The 20,783-nt window shown below is 43.8% G+C and overlaps 1 protein-coding gene across 3 annotated transcripts in view; it reads left to right on the top strand.

Moving 5' to 3' along the window:
* Nucleotides 1-233: 233 nt before the first annotated feature.
* LOC138245566 (kelch-like protein 3) overlaps nucleotides 234-20,783 on the top strand; it is a 416,865-nt gene continuing 396,315 nt past the window's right edge. For 2 of the 3 annotated variants that reach the window (XM_069199268.1, XM_069199267.1), the window contains exon 1: nucleotides 665-963. In XM_069199268.1, coding sequence (XP_069055369.1) covers nucleotides 950-963 — 14 coding nt within the window. In that variant the 5' untranslated portion in view covers nucleotides 665-949. Of the gene's footprint in view, nucleotides 964-20,783 lie in introns of all 3 variants that reach the window. The other variant, XM_069199266.1, reaches the window with a different exon arrangement.

A 20,783-nucleotide genomic window follows, 5' to 3' on the forward strand; every position in this document is an offset into this window, starting at 1 on the left:
GAAATTGTAAAAAAAAAATCTATTAAATAAGAATTGTATGTACTAGTAGACTTACCTGTGTGACGCTATCACGATGTGTTTCAAGAGACAAAACAATTGATATGTATTTTTTTATCTTTAAGATGTCACGTTTAAAGGACGACAACGCGTAGAGTGCGTAGGAAAATAATTTATCAGCAAATGCACTCACTCCAGATGACCGGTAGAGGGCGGCAGATTAAGGCTTTTTTGATGATTCAGTTTCATGGGAAACGCAGAAGTGTAGAGTTGACTTCTACTACATGCTGTAACTTCTCTTAATCGTAAATCTTGCTTCTCGATCGTTGCTGAAATACAGCACATAGGAAACGCTTCGATTCCGCACTGCGGGAGGTTTTCGCTAATAGCATGCGTCAGCAATTTCCTACTACGGAAACAGAAAAAATATATACCTTGTACTTGATTTCTTATCCAGCCATGAAGTTTGCAGTGTATTCTTTTGCAAAGTTTACTTTTGGGTCAGAAGCCAGAGACTGCAGCATCCATTTTGATGTAATATGATTGCTTGCGATAGGAAACCACAATGCCCTCTCATCCACTTTCTCCTAGATGGGGGGCGGTGGATGGTACAGTCCGTCACGCCCCGTGTTTGCTCAGTGAATGGTTCGGCCGGGGTGGCGACAGCATTCCAGAGAGCCATGCAGAGAGTGTGTATGCTAAGTGAGCTGCTGTGCAGCCTTAGTCTGTGGCTGTCTCGCTGGATGTCTGGACTGTTTGAAGGAGGCTCTGTGGCCAAATAAATTACGGATACTGCTCTGCTTTTTGTGGATAAACAGTAGCGTGCCCCTCCAAGCAAGAGTATGATACTGCCCGGCTGCTGGTCCCGGATCTGAATTTGCTGCTGGGGAGCCGCGGGGACGCTTCGCGGAGTACATGAGGTGGTCTGTGTTGGCCAGTCCACCTGCCCACGATGGACGATGAGAGGTATGTGCGTGTGACGGGCAACAGAAGAATACAAGTAGACAAAGGGCAGGCTAAATCAAAACGGCAGCCTGCTGGTGAGAAGGTGCGATGGGGAAAGCCGCTGCCAGCTGGGAGCGCATACATACCTGGGTAGACAGGTTGCCGCGTGGCTAAGGAAAGGGGAAAACTCCAGCTGGTAACATTCTGGGTCTGAGTTGCAGAAGATAGGCAGAGCCCCTGACTCGGAACTTGCTGGAGCTGCATGATTAGGGCGACAGTTAAACGGGAGCAGGCAACGTGCTGCGTGAATGACAGGACAGAAGCAAGCATGCAGGAGATGGGTAGCTAGGCTCTCAGTAGGCGCTGGTCTTCTGGCGAAGGTGTTCAGGGCCCGCCGACCCAGCTTCATCCTGCAGATGCTTAGCTATCAGTCAGGTCAGTTGTCTTAGTAGAGGTAGGGGGCTACACTCAGGGCCATAGTCATTTAGTAGCATGGAGCAGGTTCAGACTGGGACAGAAACCAGGCCTGGGAACCAAATAAAAGTGGCCTCCTTTAACGAATCAGATAGCAAAAAAAAAAAAAAAAAGGAGGCCAAATTTTCAAATCGAGACAGTCTGTAACTTGTAAAGACGTGCTGTTTTGTAAGGAATGGAAGACTGCGTGAATTTGTGCTTGCTGTCAGGCAATGTCTGTGGTAATATCATATAGCAGGTCTACAAACAGAAGAAAAACGACACACACACAGACCTGTCAGACCAGCCCTTCAGGCGTTGTCAGACTGCCCCATAGGACAGTCTGACCTAGGCATAAAGACAGCTAGAGGTGGCTATGCAGAGGCTGGCACAGATGGTCATCCAGGCACAGAATAGTTTAGAGCAGCTTCCAAGAGATGTATAGCTGTATTGTTGCATTCATTTGATTTTTGCACAGCGGGTTGCTGCCTCTCGTGTGGCTCTGTAGTCTGTATTAAGTTCAAGCCAGAGCTGGTATGAATGGTTTCCTTGCTCTGTGTGGTGCAGCCTGGCATTGGAGATGGCTGGTGGCATCATGGAATAAATCAGGCAGTCTGACTGCCTATGGCCACAGGCATGCAGAAGTAAGCAGACATTCGGATTGAAGAGCTCAGGATTACAAATGTGAAGGCAGCCTACTTGAAGCGTACTGTACGGAAAATAGCAGTGACCACTGAATGTGAACCCAGAGGAGCAAAGCAAGTGGCCTACTGGAGACAGCTAGCTAAAGCCATGTGCCTACATGAACGTGAAGTTGAGGGCAATATGTTGTGTACCTAATAGCATTCTGTCTATCACAGCTGGATAGTTATAGCCAAGGGAGTAGGGGATGAAGATTGTGTGGTGAAAAATGCAGATTTCAGTTAAGTAGCAATGTGTTTAAAAGGAAAGATAGGCTCAATGCGGCAGAGCAGTAGTGTCCAGCTGGTAAAAACTGTTAGAAATTAAAAGTGGGTAGACAAACAGCTAACTGGTGCTCGGATAGGAGCACAGTGAAAAACACGATGGGCATGGGGAATCCCAATAGTCGCAGAGAGTTTGAAGCACTCTCTCTTTTTTTTTTTAAATAGGAGATTAGCATACAAAGAAGCTGCGTGCAACATAAGGCACCCCACCCTGTACTCAGAGCTGCCTATGAATATGGACAACCGTTTTGTGTTGAATCTTGAAGGACTGAATGATGAATCAGAGCTGTCAACTTGCTAACAGTAAAAATTACCAAACTAGTGGGTATGGATGTAGGCAGACTGAAGGAACAAGTTATAGTGAGCGGAGCTAGCCACTGAAGGCATGACGTAGAGCAGTAGCTCACTGTAGATAGTTAATTCAGAAACTGAAGTATGTTCAGTAGGCAACAAAGTAATTGTGGAAAAACAGGGGTGGTGGCAATATTCCGCAGGCAGCCTCCAATGAATGTACACCTGGGGACAGAGTATGGAAGTCTCAGGAATCTGACCCATGCTGTGAAACACGGCGGCAACCAACCACTGGTGATAGAGAGGCAAGGAGGCCTTAGCACAGCGTGCTGCGGATCAGAGTTAAGAAGTGAGAGAGGGAGAGGTCACCTGCTGTTGGAGCTGATAGGTTAGCAGGGCACCTAAGAGACTGCTGAAGACAATCTGTGTAACGTAGCAGCAGTGTGAACATCCACAATGGCTCACAGCGTTTCAGTCATACCTAGAGCGCACAGTCTAATAAGAATCAGCAAAATTGGCACTGCAGCGTGCACTAGCAGAAAGTCAACACTTGAGGATTGATTTATGGATGAGTAATTACTCGGGTAATATTCTGTTGCTCATTTGTGTAGAGTGGGGCATACCTGCAGCCTGCCGTGCTTAAGTGCCTATTTTATAAGAATGATAGAGATATTGTGCATCCCATTAGTAACCCTGGTAATCCACATATCACCAAGACAGATGTTGCTGTCAAGTGAAAGTTGAAGGACCTCTATCCTGCCTACATGCAAAGCCACCTACACGCTAGTGCCGGTACAATTGGATTACTACACATTATCACGTTCTGCTTAGTTACAGCAGTGGAAATAGGTTACCCGTTGTATATGTGACATCCATACTACACACATGGCAATCAATGTTTCCCCTAGTAACCTGGGTGAGACTTTACATAAATGAATGGAATCTCAAGGGTAATCACTTACCATACCATTATCAATTTACTGAAAGAATCCATAGTCAGAACTGAAAATGCAACCGAAGCAACAAGAAACTTTAAAAAACCCTAGACGCCCCAAAACTAGCAATTTCTAATAATTATGTATAAATACAAAAATATAACATAAATTGGTGTTCATTAAGTCTAAAAAGACATACGTTAGAAACAAGCAGTTAAAACTCTAGTCCTGTTCGTATCTTCATGGGTGTATTTACTTGTATACTGGAAGCCTATAGCTGCCTGAAAACATTGTGAAGAATTACCAGGAGGTCTCGCTAGAAATTCTGTGATGAGGCAAACATGTCCAGTAACCCAATCACCAGACATCTTAACCACACCATCGAGGTCTAAACTAGCCCACTCCCTGTTATGCCTCATGGGCCTGCGTACTGCCCCTGAGGAGTGGGGGATAGCAGAGCATTGAAACTGGAACAGTGGGGGAAACAAATACACTTTTTTCCTGGTGAGGCTACCTTCCTCTACTTTAGGTCATGTCGAAGTTGGACACCTCTGGCAAACAGGTGCTGCTTGCGCTGCGGATGCATCTGACAGTAATGTGATTGCAGTTGAGACAGCCTGTGATGGCCGCTATTCCATTTGAGAGGTAGTGCAGTATATAGTGCTGGTGTTATTGCATTGTAGGTGCATTTGTATAGCGCTTGCTACCTTTGAGGCAGCGTTAACGCGCCTCACGCTGGGCAGTATACTGCTCTGGAACCCAGGGATAGTGGTTATTGGCTATTGTTGGTTATTGGAATTTGTTTTGTGCTCTTAAAGACAGTTCCACACAGCCTGTCCCGTTTCTTTGTGGTAGATTAAATTAATAGGGGTTGATGTGATCATCCGTGGGAAAGGGGGATATGTGCATTCATGCAGATAGTGGGATTAAGAGATAAAATAAATGAGATTAGGTATTCTTAGGTCGCAGGGGTATGACTTTCAAAGGAAAGATTGTGGTCTTTGAACTGAGGGGTTGTCACTTTGCAGAAATACAAAAATAGAGATTAGGACGAAAATGAAGGCAATTTAGAGTATACGGTTTTCTGTTTGCGAATGCCTGCTGAGAATAGAAAATAAGGAGCTAATCACGAGGGGCAATCAGAAGATTTAAGTCAAGGACAGTTTTTTCATGCAGTGTTTTAAGAATTTAGAAGAGGCCTTTCTGAGATAGCATAGAATCTGATTGCTGAATGCGTGCAGAACAACTTTACCTGTGCAATAGGAAGGCAAGTAGGCAGAAAAGAAACCACAGTAAATTAATTTGTAACTAGTGCCTGGTCCAGCAGTTTGCTAATTTCTTCTGAAATGCCTGGCAAGGTCTTGCCCTCACGAGCATGTGTTTGACTGGAATAAACCAGCTTTCCCCTGCTCTCCTGGCATGCCATAGCACAGAGGTGATTCATAATTTCATCAGGGTGTGGTTTTTAAAAATTATTGTATGAACTTTTGCTTGCACATTCAGAGACGTAGTTGGTTGTCCTAATATCTTGTATTATGTGTGTTCATTAATACTGTTGTTTCTGAAAGAATGTTGCAGGATTTGGTTTTGAGAAATTAAATGTGAAGTTGGCAAATTGGTGAAAATGCTTTCTGCTGCTCTTTAGGTTGCCTATAGTCAATTTTTTCTTTAATTTCGATATATTCTAGAAACATTTTGTTTCCACTGCTGAGTATTACTTGTATTCAGTAATCAGCAACAGCAGCTGAAACACTGTACCAAGTTACCAGTGCCTCACTTTATTCTATTGAGAGTTTGGAAATGTAGTGATTTGTGTTCATAGTTTTTGGTGTATTTTATTTATATAGCTCTTAATTTTCAAATGAAAATGCTGACGTTGGCGCTTTGATAGTTAGGTGTGCTTGTGCTAAGCTGAAAGCACTTTATTTTGTTCTTTTTATACCATATGTACGTATATATGTAATCAGTATGGCGCAAACCTAGCCAAAAGGCAGAAGAGCACTTTACGTGGTCAATCAGTTTAAAATCGGTGAATTGATTTGGACCGCACCAAGTCTTGTCCATGACGTATGAAGGAGCTTACCTGTCAGACTATGTCGAGTATGACAAGTGCAACTCAAAGATCTACTGTGCTTTAGTTACATAGGCAGAGGGTGGTGAACACCACATGCACTGTGGTGTGGTGTGCACATAGCTCCAAAATGGCCCCATGCAGCTATGACACCTACGACTAGCTATTGGATTTATTAGACCACACCGCTTAACACCTGAATTTTCCCTTTTAATATTGTATTATATCACGTCGTCGTTGTATTTATGAAGTGCACCATAGTCCTGATAAGGCGCCACGTGGTTTTGACAGGAGGTTTGCTTGCTACGGTGTGGGAGTGCTTTGCGTTAAGACTGTATCTAACGTGGTATGTTTGGTGATGTTTCGATGTTGTGAGTGATGAACAGAGTTGTCCACTTATCATGTATGGTCGATGTGCTTTGAAAAAGGAGTGAACAACAGGTCACTTGAGCGTTGGATGCAAGCCTGTGAATGGATAGACGGTGTGTAAGGGGAGCATGGTCTATGAGGGAAGTAGTTTGGTGTTGTGCATGTATGGCTACCTTCTTAAACGATGTTGCACCAAGTGTGCAATTGCGTCTATCATAGATATATGTGAAAAGTGTGAGAATAAATGATGTTGCACACCTTTCATTTATGGTGTGTTTTGTGTCTCATACTGAGAAATTAAGGTTTACCAAGTATGTACACCAATCTTTCTTTTTATTCAATATTGCTGGCAGTCTTTTGACAAAAACGTGCACCTTGCAGAATTTAAGAAATCCTAATACATTTCTTGGTCTGAGGTGAAGGATATGGGTCCATGGATAAGATCACCATTATGCTCCCCTTGTAGTGAATGACACCTATTTACTTTCAGCCGACTGGGACAGAACACCCCTTTCCTTATTAACGTCAAGACTACTCCGTTAACTGATCATTTGTTGGAGCTGACACAATCAAATTCTTATATGGTGAGGGTTCCCCACGTTTTTCGAGTTTATGTTCAAGTCTGATGCAGTTGATAGTGGTGAGGCATTCTGTTTTCTGGGTCTCGTCTTGTGGCTCTCTCTCTGGTGGGTCAAGGTCACTAAACCGACGATGTACCTCTACAGTAAATTCTCCTTTCCTATTTCTGCGTTCTGGTGGCATTTTGGCCAGTCTGAGGAATTATATATATCCCACTCTGTTCTCCCTGCAATCCAATACATCCACCTCCTTAGAAGAATAAAAGACAGGTGTGGCACCCCTTCTCTTACATCTGTAATCAGTAGGGAAAGCCGCCCCCCCCCCCACCGGAGGCCTTCCCCACATCTTCCAATGAAAGCAGGAATTCTGCAGTGAAGACAGTTCTGAAGTATGGACTATTTTCCAGTCATTTAGCTCAAGCGGATACGTTTCCTTTCCCCATGAGAGAAGCAACATCTTAGTGCTCCGATAGTAATGCAATGTGTACAGTTGCATAGCTATCAGTTATTCTTTCTTGGAAAATAGATGGACTCTCAACAGACATTTGTTGGTAGGGCTTTGACCTCCATTTTCCAGGAATCTTTGCTGATAAACCCCACATATTACAAAGGATATCTGAATGAAAGCATCATTTCTGGAATGGTGTTGACCATTTGGGATGACAGGGTAACAGTTGGGGTTATAATTTCCCTGGTGTGGCATTTTTCTCAGTTTATTACAAGGTTCATGAATGTACCACTTTTTAAACTTGCTCTACTAAATGATCTGTGCATCAGTTCACATAGGTTATTTATTTTGAGGGGAAAATAAAAATAATTTTTTACACCAAGGAGACCTTAAATGCATAAACAAAGGAAGACCATGAATCCTAATGTAAGGTGATTTCAGTTGCCAACTTAAACCGCTAAAGGCTTATAACTACAACCAATGGCGGAATCTGAGGCATACTCTGCACTAAAGGGAGTACTTCTGAAACGTGTAACTGAAGCGTTGGGACAGAAATCAGCTACTGTCATTGAGATTTGTGTTGGGGCGTGTATTGCTGCTTTACACATACTCCCAAAACATACTTGCAGGACAACCTTCATCACCAAAAAATGCTTATATCGCCATAATTGTGGAATATTAGCCCTGAAATTAACATTAACGTTACCCCCTGTCTTACAGGTAAACAAATACCCTTTGCTCTTGATGCTTGATATATCTGTTCCTGAAACTGCACCTGTTACTTCAGTTGCATTAGTATCAATAACCAACAATAGAGGAGGTACCATATTGGCATACATTTGTCTGGAATCTTAACCAACTTGTACACAGAGATACATTTCTTCCTTGAGAGGTTCTTTTGGATACGGTCATAACCTGAGACCTAAAGATCTAATTCACCAAGAATGTATTAAGGGCTTTGCCTTCCAGGCCATGCAGTTGCAACACCCTGCCAAATTGGTTGTTACAAGGAGAAGAAGATGTAAAGATAAATAATGTAGGCAGATCAAACCACAACTTGTAGTGATAAAAGGTATCTCTCATATTGAAATGTTTTTAGTATGAAGAAAGTTATACAAGAACCTGTTAAATTTGAAAACAAAGGATGCAGAGATTAGATGGTTAAGAAATGAAGTTGTAACATTCTCCTGAGAGATACCAATATTGATTTTTTCAGAGTCCTGTAACTAGACCCCATCCCAGTTCTACCAGTTCTTGCTAAAATCATGGAAAGCTAGCCATTGGCCAGTTACAGCCTTTCTCGATTTAACAGTCCTGGATGATTCCTTCTGCATCAATCACTTTGTTTGTGGGTTTCTACAGCAGTCTTCTGGGTCGGCCTGAGTAGTGCCATTGGGCTTTCTTGGTTCTTTTAGACCTATCATCATTGTTTTGATACTGTTGACCACCTCTTTCTTTTAGGCAGTCACCTCAGTATCTAAAGCCTGCAATACTACCACTGCCTTGTTCTTATCTTTTTGGTTAGAGTATCAGCAGCAGGTACACTTTGCTCCATTATTATCCAAAATGTCTATGCTGGATTGTGAGGCTATCATGGCATCTCAGTGTCATTGCACTCATTAATATTTTCCTACCTCACTCCCTTTGGTGTATTAAGCAGTGTAAGGGTGAGTACGAAGTCATACACCAATAACACCCAGATCTATATCAAGCTCTCCATTGCAACTGGGAACCTGTATGTTCTTTAAATGTGCTTGTTAGCGTTCCAAGGCTGGATTAACTCCAATTGGCTTCAATTAAACAGTGACAAAACCAAGAGCTTCCTCTTTTGGATGGTAAAGCCATCTTGTAAGTACTTTTCCCGTGCTACTTTTTTGGTGATGCTGTTAGAAATGGCACGAAGATCAGTATTTTGTGTGTATTATTAGACAGCAGACCACAAATTCAGAACGTTGGCAAGAGCTATTTTTTATCAAATTGGCAAATTATGTAGCATCTGCTCTCTGTGAATTGCAAAACACTGGTCCCTGAAGTTCCACAGCCATTTTTGTTTAATCAACAAATGAGTTATGGATGCTACTTATTTGACAGGGCCACCTTCCAAACCTTTGCAAAGACAACAGCTAATCCAGAGCATTGCAGCGAGCATCATCTTCTATTTGGTAAGATCAGATAATATCTTCGAGGCCAGAAGAGCTCTTCACTAGTTGCCTGTCAAAGATCCTCTAAACCTCAAATTGATTGTAAAGTATCCTCTACAGAAGTGTATGGCTTGTGGATATTTGCAAAATGTTATTCCATTTTACTTGCTGCCTTGTACTTTTTTGTAGTAGTTGTGGCGAAAATGTATATTGTGATTTCTGCAGTTGTCTGTGTTCTATAGGGAACAGTGTGCTTCTGTCCTTGTAGCCAAGGCCTGGAAGAGTCTTCCGATGGACCTAAGATGTTCTCATTCTTTGGAGCTCTGTATATGAAATCTTAATTCCTATATGTTACTCCATTTCATACCTTTTTTTCTGGATTTCCAGCTGTGGGTTTTGCTAGAATATGTGCATGGTTAGCACGAATACTTTCTGTGCTTTCTTGAAGGTTAGTAGGTGGTAAAGCTGGAGGTGTGCTTTTCATTGATGGAGTGGTTTAACCATTTCTCAGTCCTGTATTGGGACCCAAAACACACTGCTCATGCTCACTGTGATTTCATGCCTAGTCCTAGTACAACTGTAACAACAGCTAACACCGTTGGCCTTCACCTTTCATGAAGTGTGTATCAAATAAAAAGCTAAAATAAAATAAACATGAAGAGCTTTGTAATCGGTGCTTTATTTGTAAACAAATAAGTGTTGGAGGTCGGGATGCTGAATACCAAGGATGTGTAGTTATGATTCACCTCTTGCCTCTTTCATCCTACACCAGACACACCATGTCCCTTATGTCAGTATTTCAAGGTATTTTTCACCTTTTACTTTTCTTTCCTTATCACTGCTTTTCCCTCTTTCTGTTACTTCTTCCTTCCCCTTTGTGCCTTTCTCTCTTGCTTTGGGAAAAAGTCTGCTTACAAAAAATAAGTGCCGGACCCTAAAAAAATACTAACAGTGGATTCTACCTGCGACCACTGGCTCCAGTTAAGCACTGTTTATGACGCATTAGAGCTAGATAAGAGTGGCAGAACCTTTTTGTTTGGATCCACAGGATTGGGTTTCACAAATTGACCGTTGCGCAGTGATGTAAACACAGGAAGTGTGGTAACAAAATCCATGCGTGGCGCTAAAATCAATCTGATGTTCATAAAGATTATCCAAAAAAACTAGGAAATTAGCACTTCATGTCTTTTATTTATTGTTTGGACAACATGTTTAGAGCAGTATTCCGAATAACGATTAAAAGATCACCGGGGAGGCTTTTTGTTCAGTGCACATGCTGCTTGAACGGTGCATTAACCAATCAGATCAAGCTTTTTGATTCTACCTCTTGCTATTGGAAAAATGTCAAGATCTTGGAGTGAACACAGTAGATCATTTTTAAATGGATTTGAAGGCAATGCTTTCCCATGTCTAGTGCAACAGAATATGGGGAGTGTCATACAGATTGGTAGTAGTGGTATATAATTGCACCTCTACGTTCAATGTACATGGGTGTAATATATAACATAGCCGAAGTGTATTGTAAAGTGGTGCTTGGTGGGTATCAAAACACCCTACTGACATGGGTGTAAGTTTACACTGAATCACAAGACCCATTGTGTGAGTCAAACAAAAGAAAACAAAGGATATGGGGAGTAGTCTGGAATATGGAAATACTGGCAAATCTTATTGAGTCCCTACAGAAATTCCATTTGGAGCAGTTTTCCCAGATCACATTGTTGCCGAATGGAAGACTCACTGAGAAGTTTGTGTCAATGAAGTGCACTCTTCAAACTTGCAAGTTGGAACCTTCAACCTACAACAATATTTTGGTCATAATTGGGAATCAGCTGCAGCAAATTCCACAAATATTAATGAAGAGAAAAAAACAATTCTGCGTTTTGCTGATGGTGTGGCTTTATTTCAAGAACACAGTTAGAACTACAAAGATGTTTTAAAAAAAAAAGTAGATTCCATCTTTACTTGCAAGGCCTTCCAAATAAATGTTGAAACCAGATTTTTTTTTTTTATTATGGAGTCCTGCACCTGCTTTGTCCAAGCTGTGGAGCACTGCATACTCAATTGGGTCAGACACAACTGTGACACTAATGTCCTAGACTGGTGGTAGAAGCACCTAGCTATTTTTAGCTTTTACTAGAAGATTCCCCCTGTTGTAGAACAAGAGACTGAAACTCTTATTTTTTTTATATATGCCCAGTGACAAATCGTTTTTACTGAGTCTCTACCAAATTGAGAGAACTTCAACTTAAAGTAGCTCTCTGCTTCCTGCAATGATGTGCTCAGTAGTTTGTCTCTTCTATTATTCACACTAGGAAATCAGAACTCTTTGAGGTGATGATGAAATTAATGTGCTGCAGATGAAGGAAGTGAATTTAAGACTAGTATTGCTAGAAAAGAGAAAATCATAGTTTGATTCCTTGTTAAACTTAGAAACAGTTAATGACTGGGTTTTTGCAGATAAAGGCTTCGATAAAGATACATGCCTGCATAATTTTTAAAAAAGTGTACAAAACAATAATGGATGGAATGCTTGCCATCAGAATCTTCCTCGACTAGGTAGAAATTGAGGCCCCGATCCTCCTCAACGTCACACCAGCTTTCAACACTATTCCACCAGACCCTTATCAAGAGGCTGCATCACACCAGAATCAGCTCCACACCCTTCAACATGTACATGACTCTCTTGGCCTGCATCGTCAAATCCTACGGAATGAGCATCATTTCCTACGCAGATGATGCCCAGCTGACCCTCGCACTATCCAAAGACTCCTCCACCACGAAGGCCAACTTCCACAGGTGCATGATGGCATTGCTGACTGGGTGAAAAACAGCTTCCTTAAACTTAACACAGACAAAACAAGTACTGATCTTCAGGAACAACACCTCCAGATGGAAGGTCTCTTGGTGGCCTTCAGAACTTGGACCAGCACCCACCCACGAAAGACCACATACTCAACCTTGGCATCATCCTGGACAGCAAGTTTACCATGAAAAACCAGATCAACACAGTTTCTTCCACCTGCTTTCTTAGCCTTTGCATGCTCCATAAGATCTTCAAATGACTCCCTGCCAACACCAGGCAAACCATCACCCAGGCCCTAGACATCAGCCAGTTGGACTACGGCAAAGCACTCTACATAGGAATCATCACGTACCCCCTGAAAAGACTACTAACCATTCAGAACTCTGTGGCCAGTCTCATCCTCGACCTCCCAAAATGGACCAACATCACCCCTGCCTCATGAAGCTCCACATTCAGAAGACATGTCAATTCAAGATGCTGATCCACACCTACAAGCATGGACCAGCATTTATCATCCACCGCAGGAACTTCCACCAACCCTCCAGACATCTGCTCTCCACTCCCCCGCCCCGCACACATTCCCCGCATCTCCCAGAGCAACAGTGGAGCACGCTTCTTCTCCTACCTTGTGGCCAAATCCTGGAACGCCTTCCCCCTTTACTTGCGGATCTCATCCTCTCTTCTGAAATTCAGAAAATGACTCAAGACCTGGCTGTTCGACTGACTGAACAGCTTCTGTCAGCGCCTAGATACCCTTGCAGGTGATTAGCCACAGTCTATAACTGATTTGATTTGAATCTCAGCCAATGGTAAATATTTAGGCTGCATCCCAGCCCATTGTGGTTTTGCACACCATGCCCACCTCAGTTTGGACCACCTGTATGCAAATTAGTCTTGCCCCTGCTCCAATAGGAACAGTTCCTCCTTAGTGCCAAGCCAGGTCCTCCTTGAACCGGAACTCAAGCACCCCAGGACCGTTTTTGCCCTTGTTTTTTGCTCCTCAGCCATGCATAGCTTGGTTTCAATGACAGTTTGCACGGGACCCACGTCTGGGCACACCTGTGTTTTGTATACTTATTGCATAATTTAAAAGGCACACCAAAGTGCAAAATATAATGCACTTTCGCTATGTAGAGAGTACTGTATACTGTTAGTTTCTTCCACATTTTTCCATTCACCAATGGAATGGTTATTCATGGCACCTTGTCATAAAAAATATTTTTGAAAAATTTGTTTGATTTACATGTTCTAATTAATATTTATGTACCTGACTATAAGGCAACTGATTGGAAGACCAGATGAAAAACCATCTAGCTCTAAAAAAACCTGTTAAAACCTAAGTAGGGGCTGTTCTTACCGGACTGTCGCCCATATGTCTCCATGCACTACTTCAGTGAAGCTCTCCTTCGGGAGCAGGGACTGGGAACGTCCAGGGAGGTATGGAAATGCCCCTGCTGATAAGAGCTCAGGGGGCAGGATCCTTTGAGCCAGCCAGAGTTCTCAGCATGTCTTGATCAGATCCAAACTAGGGCGGATAAACTGGAGGAGCAGAAGCACTTCCTTCACATTGTAAACTTCAAGATGAAGGCTGAGGGCTGCTGGAAATCCCAACGGTGTACCTTAGACAGCAGAGGGTCCCGCCATGGTGCCTTTGACTTATTTGTAATTCAGTTCTGAAGTGCCTTGGAGCAAGGCATCTTCTTCAGTCACTTTCGGTTCTTCTTGGTAAAACTGTTGTGGTTGAGGTTCTGGCCCCTGTTGTGACAATGAGATGCCCTGGGGTTTCTGGTCTTCCAGGACTATTGAATAGTCCCAACTCAGTGGATCCTTTTGCTGCTGTGCTCGATGGGCAAGATGGGATTGACATTTTAAGGCCTCCGGGATCCATGACTTGCTATTGTAGTGCACTTTACCTACAATATCTGTAGAGTGTCCCTGGTACTCTATCATGCCACTAGAGGGGTATAAACAAAAGAGGACTATGGAGAAATGAGATTTTTGTCTTCCACATCCAGCGTCTACACCTCAGTGCTCTGAGGATTCCAAGGGGACATGTGACTCTCCTTTAACCTTGAGAAGCCTGGTAGGTCATGAATATACGACCTCCTTACGGACAGGAGATCCACTACACCACATTTAAAATGTGGGACATGCATGTAGGGGGTGGGTCTACTATCTGTCTCTCTAACCCCGCGTTTATCACATTGTGGCTTTTACCCCCGCTCAGGAGGGCCAGGTGTTTTGTAATTGATGAGAAGGTGGTTGCAGTATGATTTAGGCCATATTTAAATATGTCATCCCTAAAGCTTTCCTGCAATCTGTTTAATCTCCCAGAGAGGGAGAGGCTCCACTATTCCTTGTTCAGATATTTGATAATGCATCCTCTGTGTGCTCGGGTGCTACAAGAGATAAGACCCACTAGGAAACTCTTTCGTAAACTGGTGGACTCCAAGGGCACGATCTTTAGTCTATATAAAATGCTATTTAACACAATACCCCACTGCTATGGAAACATAACAGAGAGTGGGAAACCGTTTGAGGTATGCCATTCACACTGAAACAGTGGGAGAATTTGGGGCGGGATATACATTATTCTTTCATTTTGTCCTTTGGAAGAGAGATACAGTACAAAGTCTGGTACCGTTGGCATGACACCCCCTGTAGACTGCATTGCATGTCCACACTGCTTTCCCCAGATTTGGAGAGGTTTTGGGAGGCGCTGCACACTTGGTGTGGTTGTCCGATGATTCACCCTTTTTGGCTGGGGGGTGTTGAGTTTGCTCAAGGAAGTTTTGGGCTATCCTATCCCGTATTTACCAAAAGTGATCCTCCTGGGACTAAAAGCTCCAGACTTGAAGGCCATGACAAATCAGGTATGGTATATATATATATGGTGCTTCGATGTCTTTGGCCACTAAATTGACTATAACCCTTATACTTGCCATAAAACGACTGGTATGTGTAATGAATGCCCCCCCCTGCTGTTTGACCCCCAAATGGAAACCTATATATGCCAAGATGAGTGAAGGTCCTCCGAATTGTGTTTCCCCCGCGATGGAAGGCACTGGGCTTATTAAATTGATGTGGTTGTTAACTTTATCTTTTTCCTATTTCTCTGAATGGTTTATTGAGTTCTGTAGTACGCTCTTTGGGGCACTAATGAGGGTGAAAATTTGGTTGGGGTGCGCGGAAGGCGGGAGTGAGATTCTGTAGCGGTAAAAGAGGTTCTGGCCTTGTATAACCAAAATATGCCTTTTGTTGCTTGACTAATGTGATACCTGTAACCCACATTTGTTTAAGGAGTTATGTATATTGTATTGCTTGTTGTTGATTTTGCAGTTGGCCCCTGGGCTGTGCATCACCAGAAACGCCAATAAAAAAAGTGACTCAAAAAATGTATAATTGATTTATTTTCATAACACAGTGGCACTTTTTTATTTTATTTTTATTGTTTTTACTACTGTTAAAGTTAACCATTTGAGTGATTTCTCCAAAAAGTAACTGATTTAAACTATTGCATTGGCTATGTGTTCATTTGATTAAACAGGTGCTAGTCATCAAAAGTAAATATTTTGTTCCGAAAGTTAAAAAAATGTGTGCATTTGTGGGGGTGTACATCATCTTGAAAATAATATTTACCTTCAGCTACCAAGTTCAGTGTCAACAATATCTTTTATGCAGTTGTGCTGCCTTGCTTCAAATGTTTTGTTGTAGCCAGAAGAGAGGGAGGACCAGAAAGGCTAAGATGCTAATAACCAAAAAATAAAGTGTGCTCTAAAAACAAAAGAATGTTCAAGAATGAGATCTGCAGCTCAAACTGGTGCTTGTGAACCATTTCCAAATTGACTAGGAGCTGTCCTCGATATTGTCCAGTTGACTCCTTTTCATCTGTGAAACGCCCTCTGCTTTTAGATCAAGTTGAGCATTCAAACACAGCTACTGTCTTGTCATAGTTTTTCCACCCTAGAGGAATGTAAGCCAACCTTTTTGGGTTAAACCTTGACAACCTGTGACCTGTAGGCTACAAAACCATTTGGACGGGAAAGCAGACTCCGGACAAGAGCTGTACGACACCACACCAGTGGTCTAAGCTTGCTGTACAAGTGACGGGTAACAATACCAAGGTGAACATGGAAGGATCGGCAGATGCAGGGCCAAAAAACAAGACCAAAGGACACACCCCTTCCATGGACTTTGCCATGGCCAAATCTTTACACCTAGAACTTGAATTCTACATTTAAGGCAGATGCCTATAAGCAATTGTCCATATATAAAGTACTGTTCATTCATCAGATGACACTTAAGCGCCAGATCCAAACTCCAATTGGCTCGATTCAGTTCGGCCTATCACAAATTGAAACACCAGTCCTTTAGTGCAGTTGTCGATTTAATCGGTTTCAAATCCGCCTCAGATCAGCCAACGCGTGTTTCGTCCTGGGAAATATCCCACCGGCTACGTCAGGGCTGGTAAACAATGAAATCTCAATAGAGTATGTGTGTCCAGTCTCTTCTGATTCTGAGTCCTTCAACTCTTCAAAAGTCTAAAGTAACTCAATATCCGCACTCCCCGAGGGAATGTCATAAGGTGACCCTTCAGGTAGAGGTCGCCCGTGTTTGTTATACCAGCCGAGTTCCAGAGATCCTGATCAATGTTTCGTATCACTCTTCTTAGGGTGGGTCCTTCACAGAGAGGGATCACCGGTGAGAAAGGAAGGTGGGGGTCTGAAGGGTGGATGAAACAACCATGTTCATTTGTGCTGGTGTGCCCTGAAGATGACCGATTGAGCTGGATATCCTTATCCTAGTGTAAACATTGAGACTATCCAGTGCAGCCCGGACATACAGTAGTTCCAGGCTACCGGGAGGGCATATCCTGGCCACTGGCCATTGTAGCTGTGCTGCTGCATAGTAAAGTTTAAAACTAGGGGCACCCAGTCTACCCTTTGTCAATGGCCTTTGAAGTTTGATAAGGACCACTTGGTGGCGGCCATCATTCCATATTAACTCGAGTAGGAGGCCATTAAGGATATGATTAAAAAAAAAGGATTGCAGGATCACAACGGGTAATGCTGCAAAGAAATATAGCAGTCTAGGTAATATCAGCATCTTGGACACTGCAGCGCGGCCCAGTGGGGACAAGGGTAATGACCACCAAAGGGGTAGGGTAGGGAAGGGATTAGCAGATGTTGGCAACCACCCTGTCAATATTGCCCTCTCGAAGATCCTTTGCATTGTCCTTTGTGTGGTAAAAAGTATGGGTCGAGTATGAAAGCGTCTATAGCAAAGTCAGCGCTCAATGTGTAGCATTCTCTTCAATCATTCACACCCGTATATGGGGCAGTCAGTCATATCTTGCGTACAACCCTATATTCAGACCTGTATTAGGCATGTCTCACTCCTTCTCTGTTGGGTCATCACCAAGGTCTGCAGCACCAGCTCTCTTATGCATCACTACTGGTTTTTGCTGCAATTCCCTCTTCCTAGGCCGATCAGTCGCATGAAGTGTGCTGAAGTCGTGTCTTCAACCTGCTGGCGCCACCTGGGCCCTCAAAGCACGAGGAACGGGGGCTCTTGTCACGTATCCTGCCATGATTCGTGCATTGCCGGGTGCGTACACAAGTAGTGCAGCATCACCATCAGGCCTCGTCGGGACATAGTCAGTAACACGAGTTCTTAAAGTGTAAAAGGCCATTTATTTAGGACAGGATTGCCTTGTATACAATAACATTATCATTAAACTTTAACCAAATTTGAACACCCCCCCCCTTCACCCACACCCCATCTTATAAACTCTCTCCAGTCTTCTTTTCACTCATCCCTCCAATAGCTTCCGTTCATCCATCTTTTACTTCAGTTTGACCCCCACATCCTCCTTTTTCATCCATCCCCTGCCTGCTTCGGGCATCCCCCACTCTATCATCCTTCACCTGTTTTCTTTTTCCCCCTGGAAGGGTGGCCAAGCCCGTATCTGACTCTCCACCCTCTCCCATCTAGTGTCACACCCCTATCAGCAAACCTGTCCTAACTGGCATCCCCCAACTCAAACAAAGAATACACTTCATGCGCTCCCCACAGTCATCTCTAAATGCAGGGCGGGTGGGTGGCCACAAACTTCCACACTGTGCTGACGGTTGGCACAGAAGAGGCCGGCCCCCATACCTTAAATATCCCACCCATGTCCCACCGCCACGTATCCCTTTGCCAGTACTGCCCACCCCTTGTCACTTCCCTCCCGAAAGTCCCCATGGAGAGACTAGACTGCATCTCCTTTCCACGGGGCCCCCCTTTGAAGATCTGCAATAGCTGCAGGCCCTCCTCGCTGTTTGTCCCAACGTTGTGGCACCCCTGTCAGTAGGAGCGGGGCAGATGAGTCGGGACCCCTGTGTACAACTTGTCCGTGTATTTGAGGGTCCCACTCACTGTTTTATCCAAATAAAACCTGGGCCCATCGCGGAGCTGTTTCAGCAAGACTCCATCGCGGTCACTTTTATGGCAGCATTTTCACAAGAGGTCAGAGTTAGATGATGTTGGTGGAGTGATGCCTTTGTTGCTGTCCAGTGCATTTCCAGGCCGTCATCCAAACATTTGCCCATGTGTTTGTGTTTCACCTTCACTCCTCTGGGCCTGCCAGGCAGGGTTCTGTTTGTCTCTGGCCCCCACATGGAAGATGATACAGTTCATGGAAGGGTGGCAAAGAGCAGGGCCTGCCTTTAGCCTGGGTGAGCTGGGCCCAGACCCAGGGTGCCAATATTTTGAGGGGCGCCTTCAGCTGTGTGCGTTAAGGTTATGCCAACAGCAAGCCCTTCTCATCTTGCTCCAACCTTGTCCCTACCAGTTAATTTTGTGTGCTTTGCCAGTTTAAAATGGGTTCAGTCCCGTATTATCCTACAGTGGGCGATGTTTTTAAAACCCCTTTAGCCCCCTTCCTTGCCCCTCCCCTTTCACCCTCTGACTCCTGCTGGCACACATCAACAAAACCATCATCCGTGTGAGGCAGTCAATCTATCTAAGATGTAGGGGAGCTGCAGGAGGTCTGAGGTGTTTGTGTACATGGGCCAGTCACTGCTCATCCAGGTACTAACCATAGAACACAAAAGGGGACCCCCTTCTGCATTCATTTAATTCACTACCACCAATATTTCTTTTCGCCCAGGGCCCTATCGGACAAAACGGCGCACAAACCACAACACTCTAAATGGGGGTAAAAGGCTGCTTTAATAGAAAAGGTCTGGAAACAATAATAACCTTGGCATTTGCCTTACAAAATTATAAAGCCTCACTAATACATAAAGTTCCTAAAACCCACCCCACCCTCTACAAAAACTTACCCCTCATCAATAACCCCTTTCCATGCCCATCCTGACCCGACCAATCCAGTACCCCTCTGCCCAGCTGTCCACCTTCTGTAATTCCCCTTGCCTTTTCCTCCCTTTGTTCCTTGTCCAAATTCCCTGACGTCTCATGTTGTGCATCTGTAACCCTTCCAAAGCCCCCCCCCCCCCCCAAGGCATGTCCGTAAAGCCCCAGCCTACCAGACCTGCCTACCAGCGGCAAAAAAAAAAAACAAGTACATCAGAAAAAACAACACGTAACCTGTCCTCTTAAAGCAATGTTAGACATAATCACTCAGTAGACAAAAGAAAAGGAAAAAAAACCTTAGAATTCCAAGATCTAACTTAGAATTAACTAAAGTTAACTACCAAGAAAAAATATAACAAAGAAAAAGAGAGAAAAGAAATAAAAGAAAAACAGATAAAAGCAAAAAACAAATAAAAACAGAGAGAAACAAATAGGGAGGGAGGGAGGGCGCAAACCAAAACAAAGACTATCCTGGGTGTGGCAAAACAGCCAAAGAGGCTGCCCACACCCTACCCCACCTATATAAACCCTACCCTTAAACCCACCCTTCGGCCTAAATTACCCAATCATGGCCCAGCGCGGTGGGTTCTACCACTGACCCCCGATCTGCCTAGGGGGGGGGGAAGACTGGACATGCCCTCGCTCCACACAGGCCCCCATTGGGCAAAACGGCGCACAAACCAAAACACTCTATATGGGGGTAAAAGGCCGCTTTAATAGAACAGGTCTGGAAACAATAATAACCTTTGCATTTGCCTTACAAAACTATAAAGCCTCACTAATACATAAAATTCCTATAACCCACCCCACCCGCTACCAAAACTTACCCCTCATCAATAACCCCTTTCCATGCCCACCCTGACCCATCCAATCCAGTACCCATCTGCCCAGCTGTCCACCATCTGTAATTCCCCTTGCCTTTTCCTCCCTTTGTTCCTTGTCCAAATTCCCTGACGTCTCATGTTGTGCATCCGTAATCCTTCTCCCCCACCCCCCAAGGCATGTCTGTAAAGACCCCGCCACACAGGAAAATCCGCCAGGCGTTTTCCTGCCCCGCCCAAATTAAGTGCAAGAATCCTGATCCCACAAATTCTCCCCTAACCACTCCGATATCTTCAGTCTTAACTCCAGTAAATAATGCTCAATACCTAAAAAAGATAGATGCACTCCATCCTGGTGGAAAAGAGCTACGTCCCCATGAACAATCTCACCATGTTGCAGAACAGAAAAACCCTCAAAACAACAAAAACTATGCATTTCCCGATTTACCTTCGCTGCTTCTCAATTCCCTTAAAAGAATTTGCTCCCCTCCAAACTCTCCTAGGAACCAACTCAGACCAAACTATATGCGTACCAGCCCATCTCTGCCTGATCCTCAACAAATCTAATTTCATTACCTTCAAAAGACCAATCCCTGATAACGCCACT

The sequence above is a fragment of the Pleurodeles waltl genome, chromosome 7 (assembly GCF_031143425.1).
Source record: "Pleurodeles waltl isolate 20211129_DDA chromosome 7, aPleWal1.hap1.20221129, whole genome shotgun sequence".
Lineage (NCBI taxonomy): Eukaryota > Metazoa > Chordata > Amphibia > Caudata > Salamandridae > Pleurodeles > Pleurodeles waltl.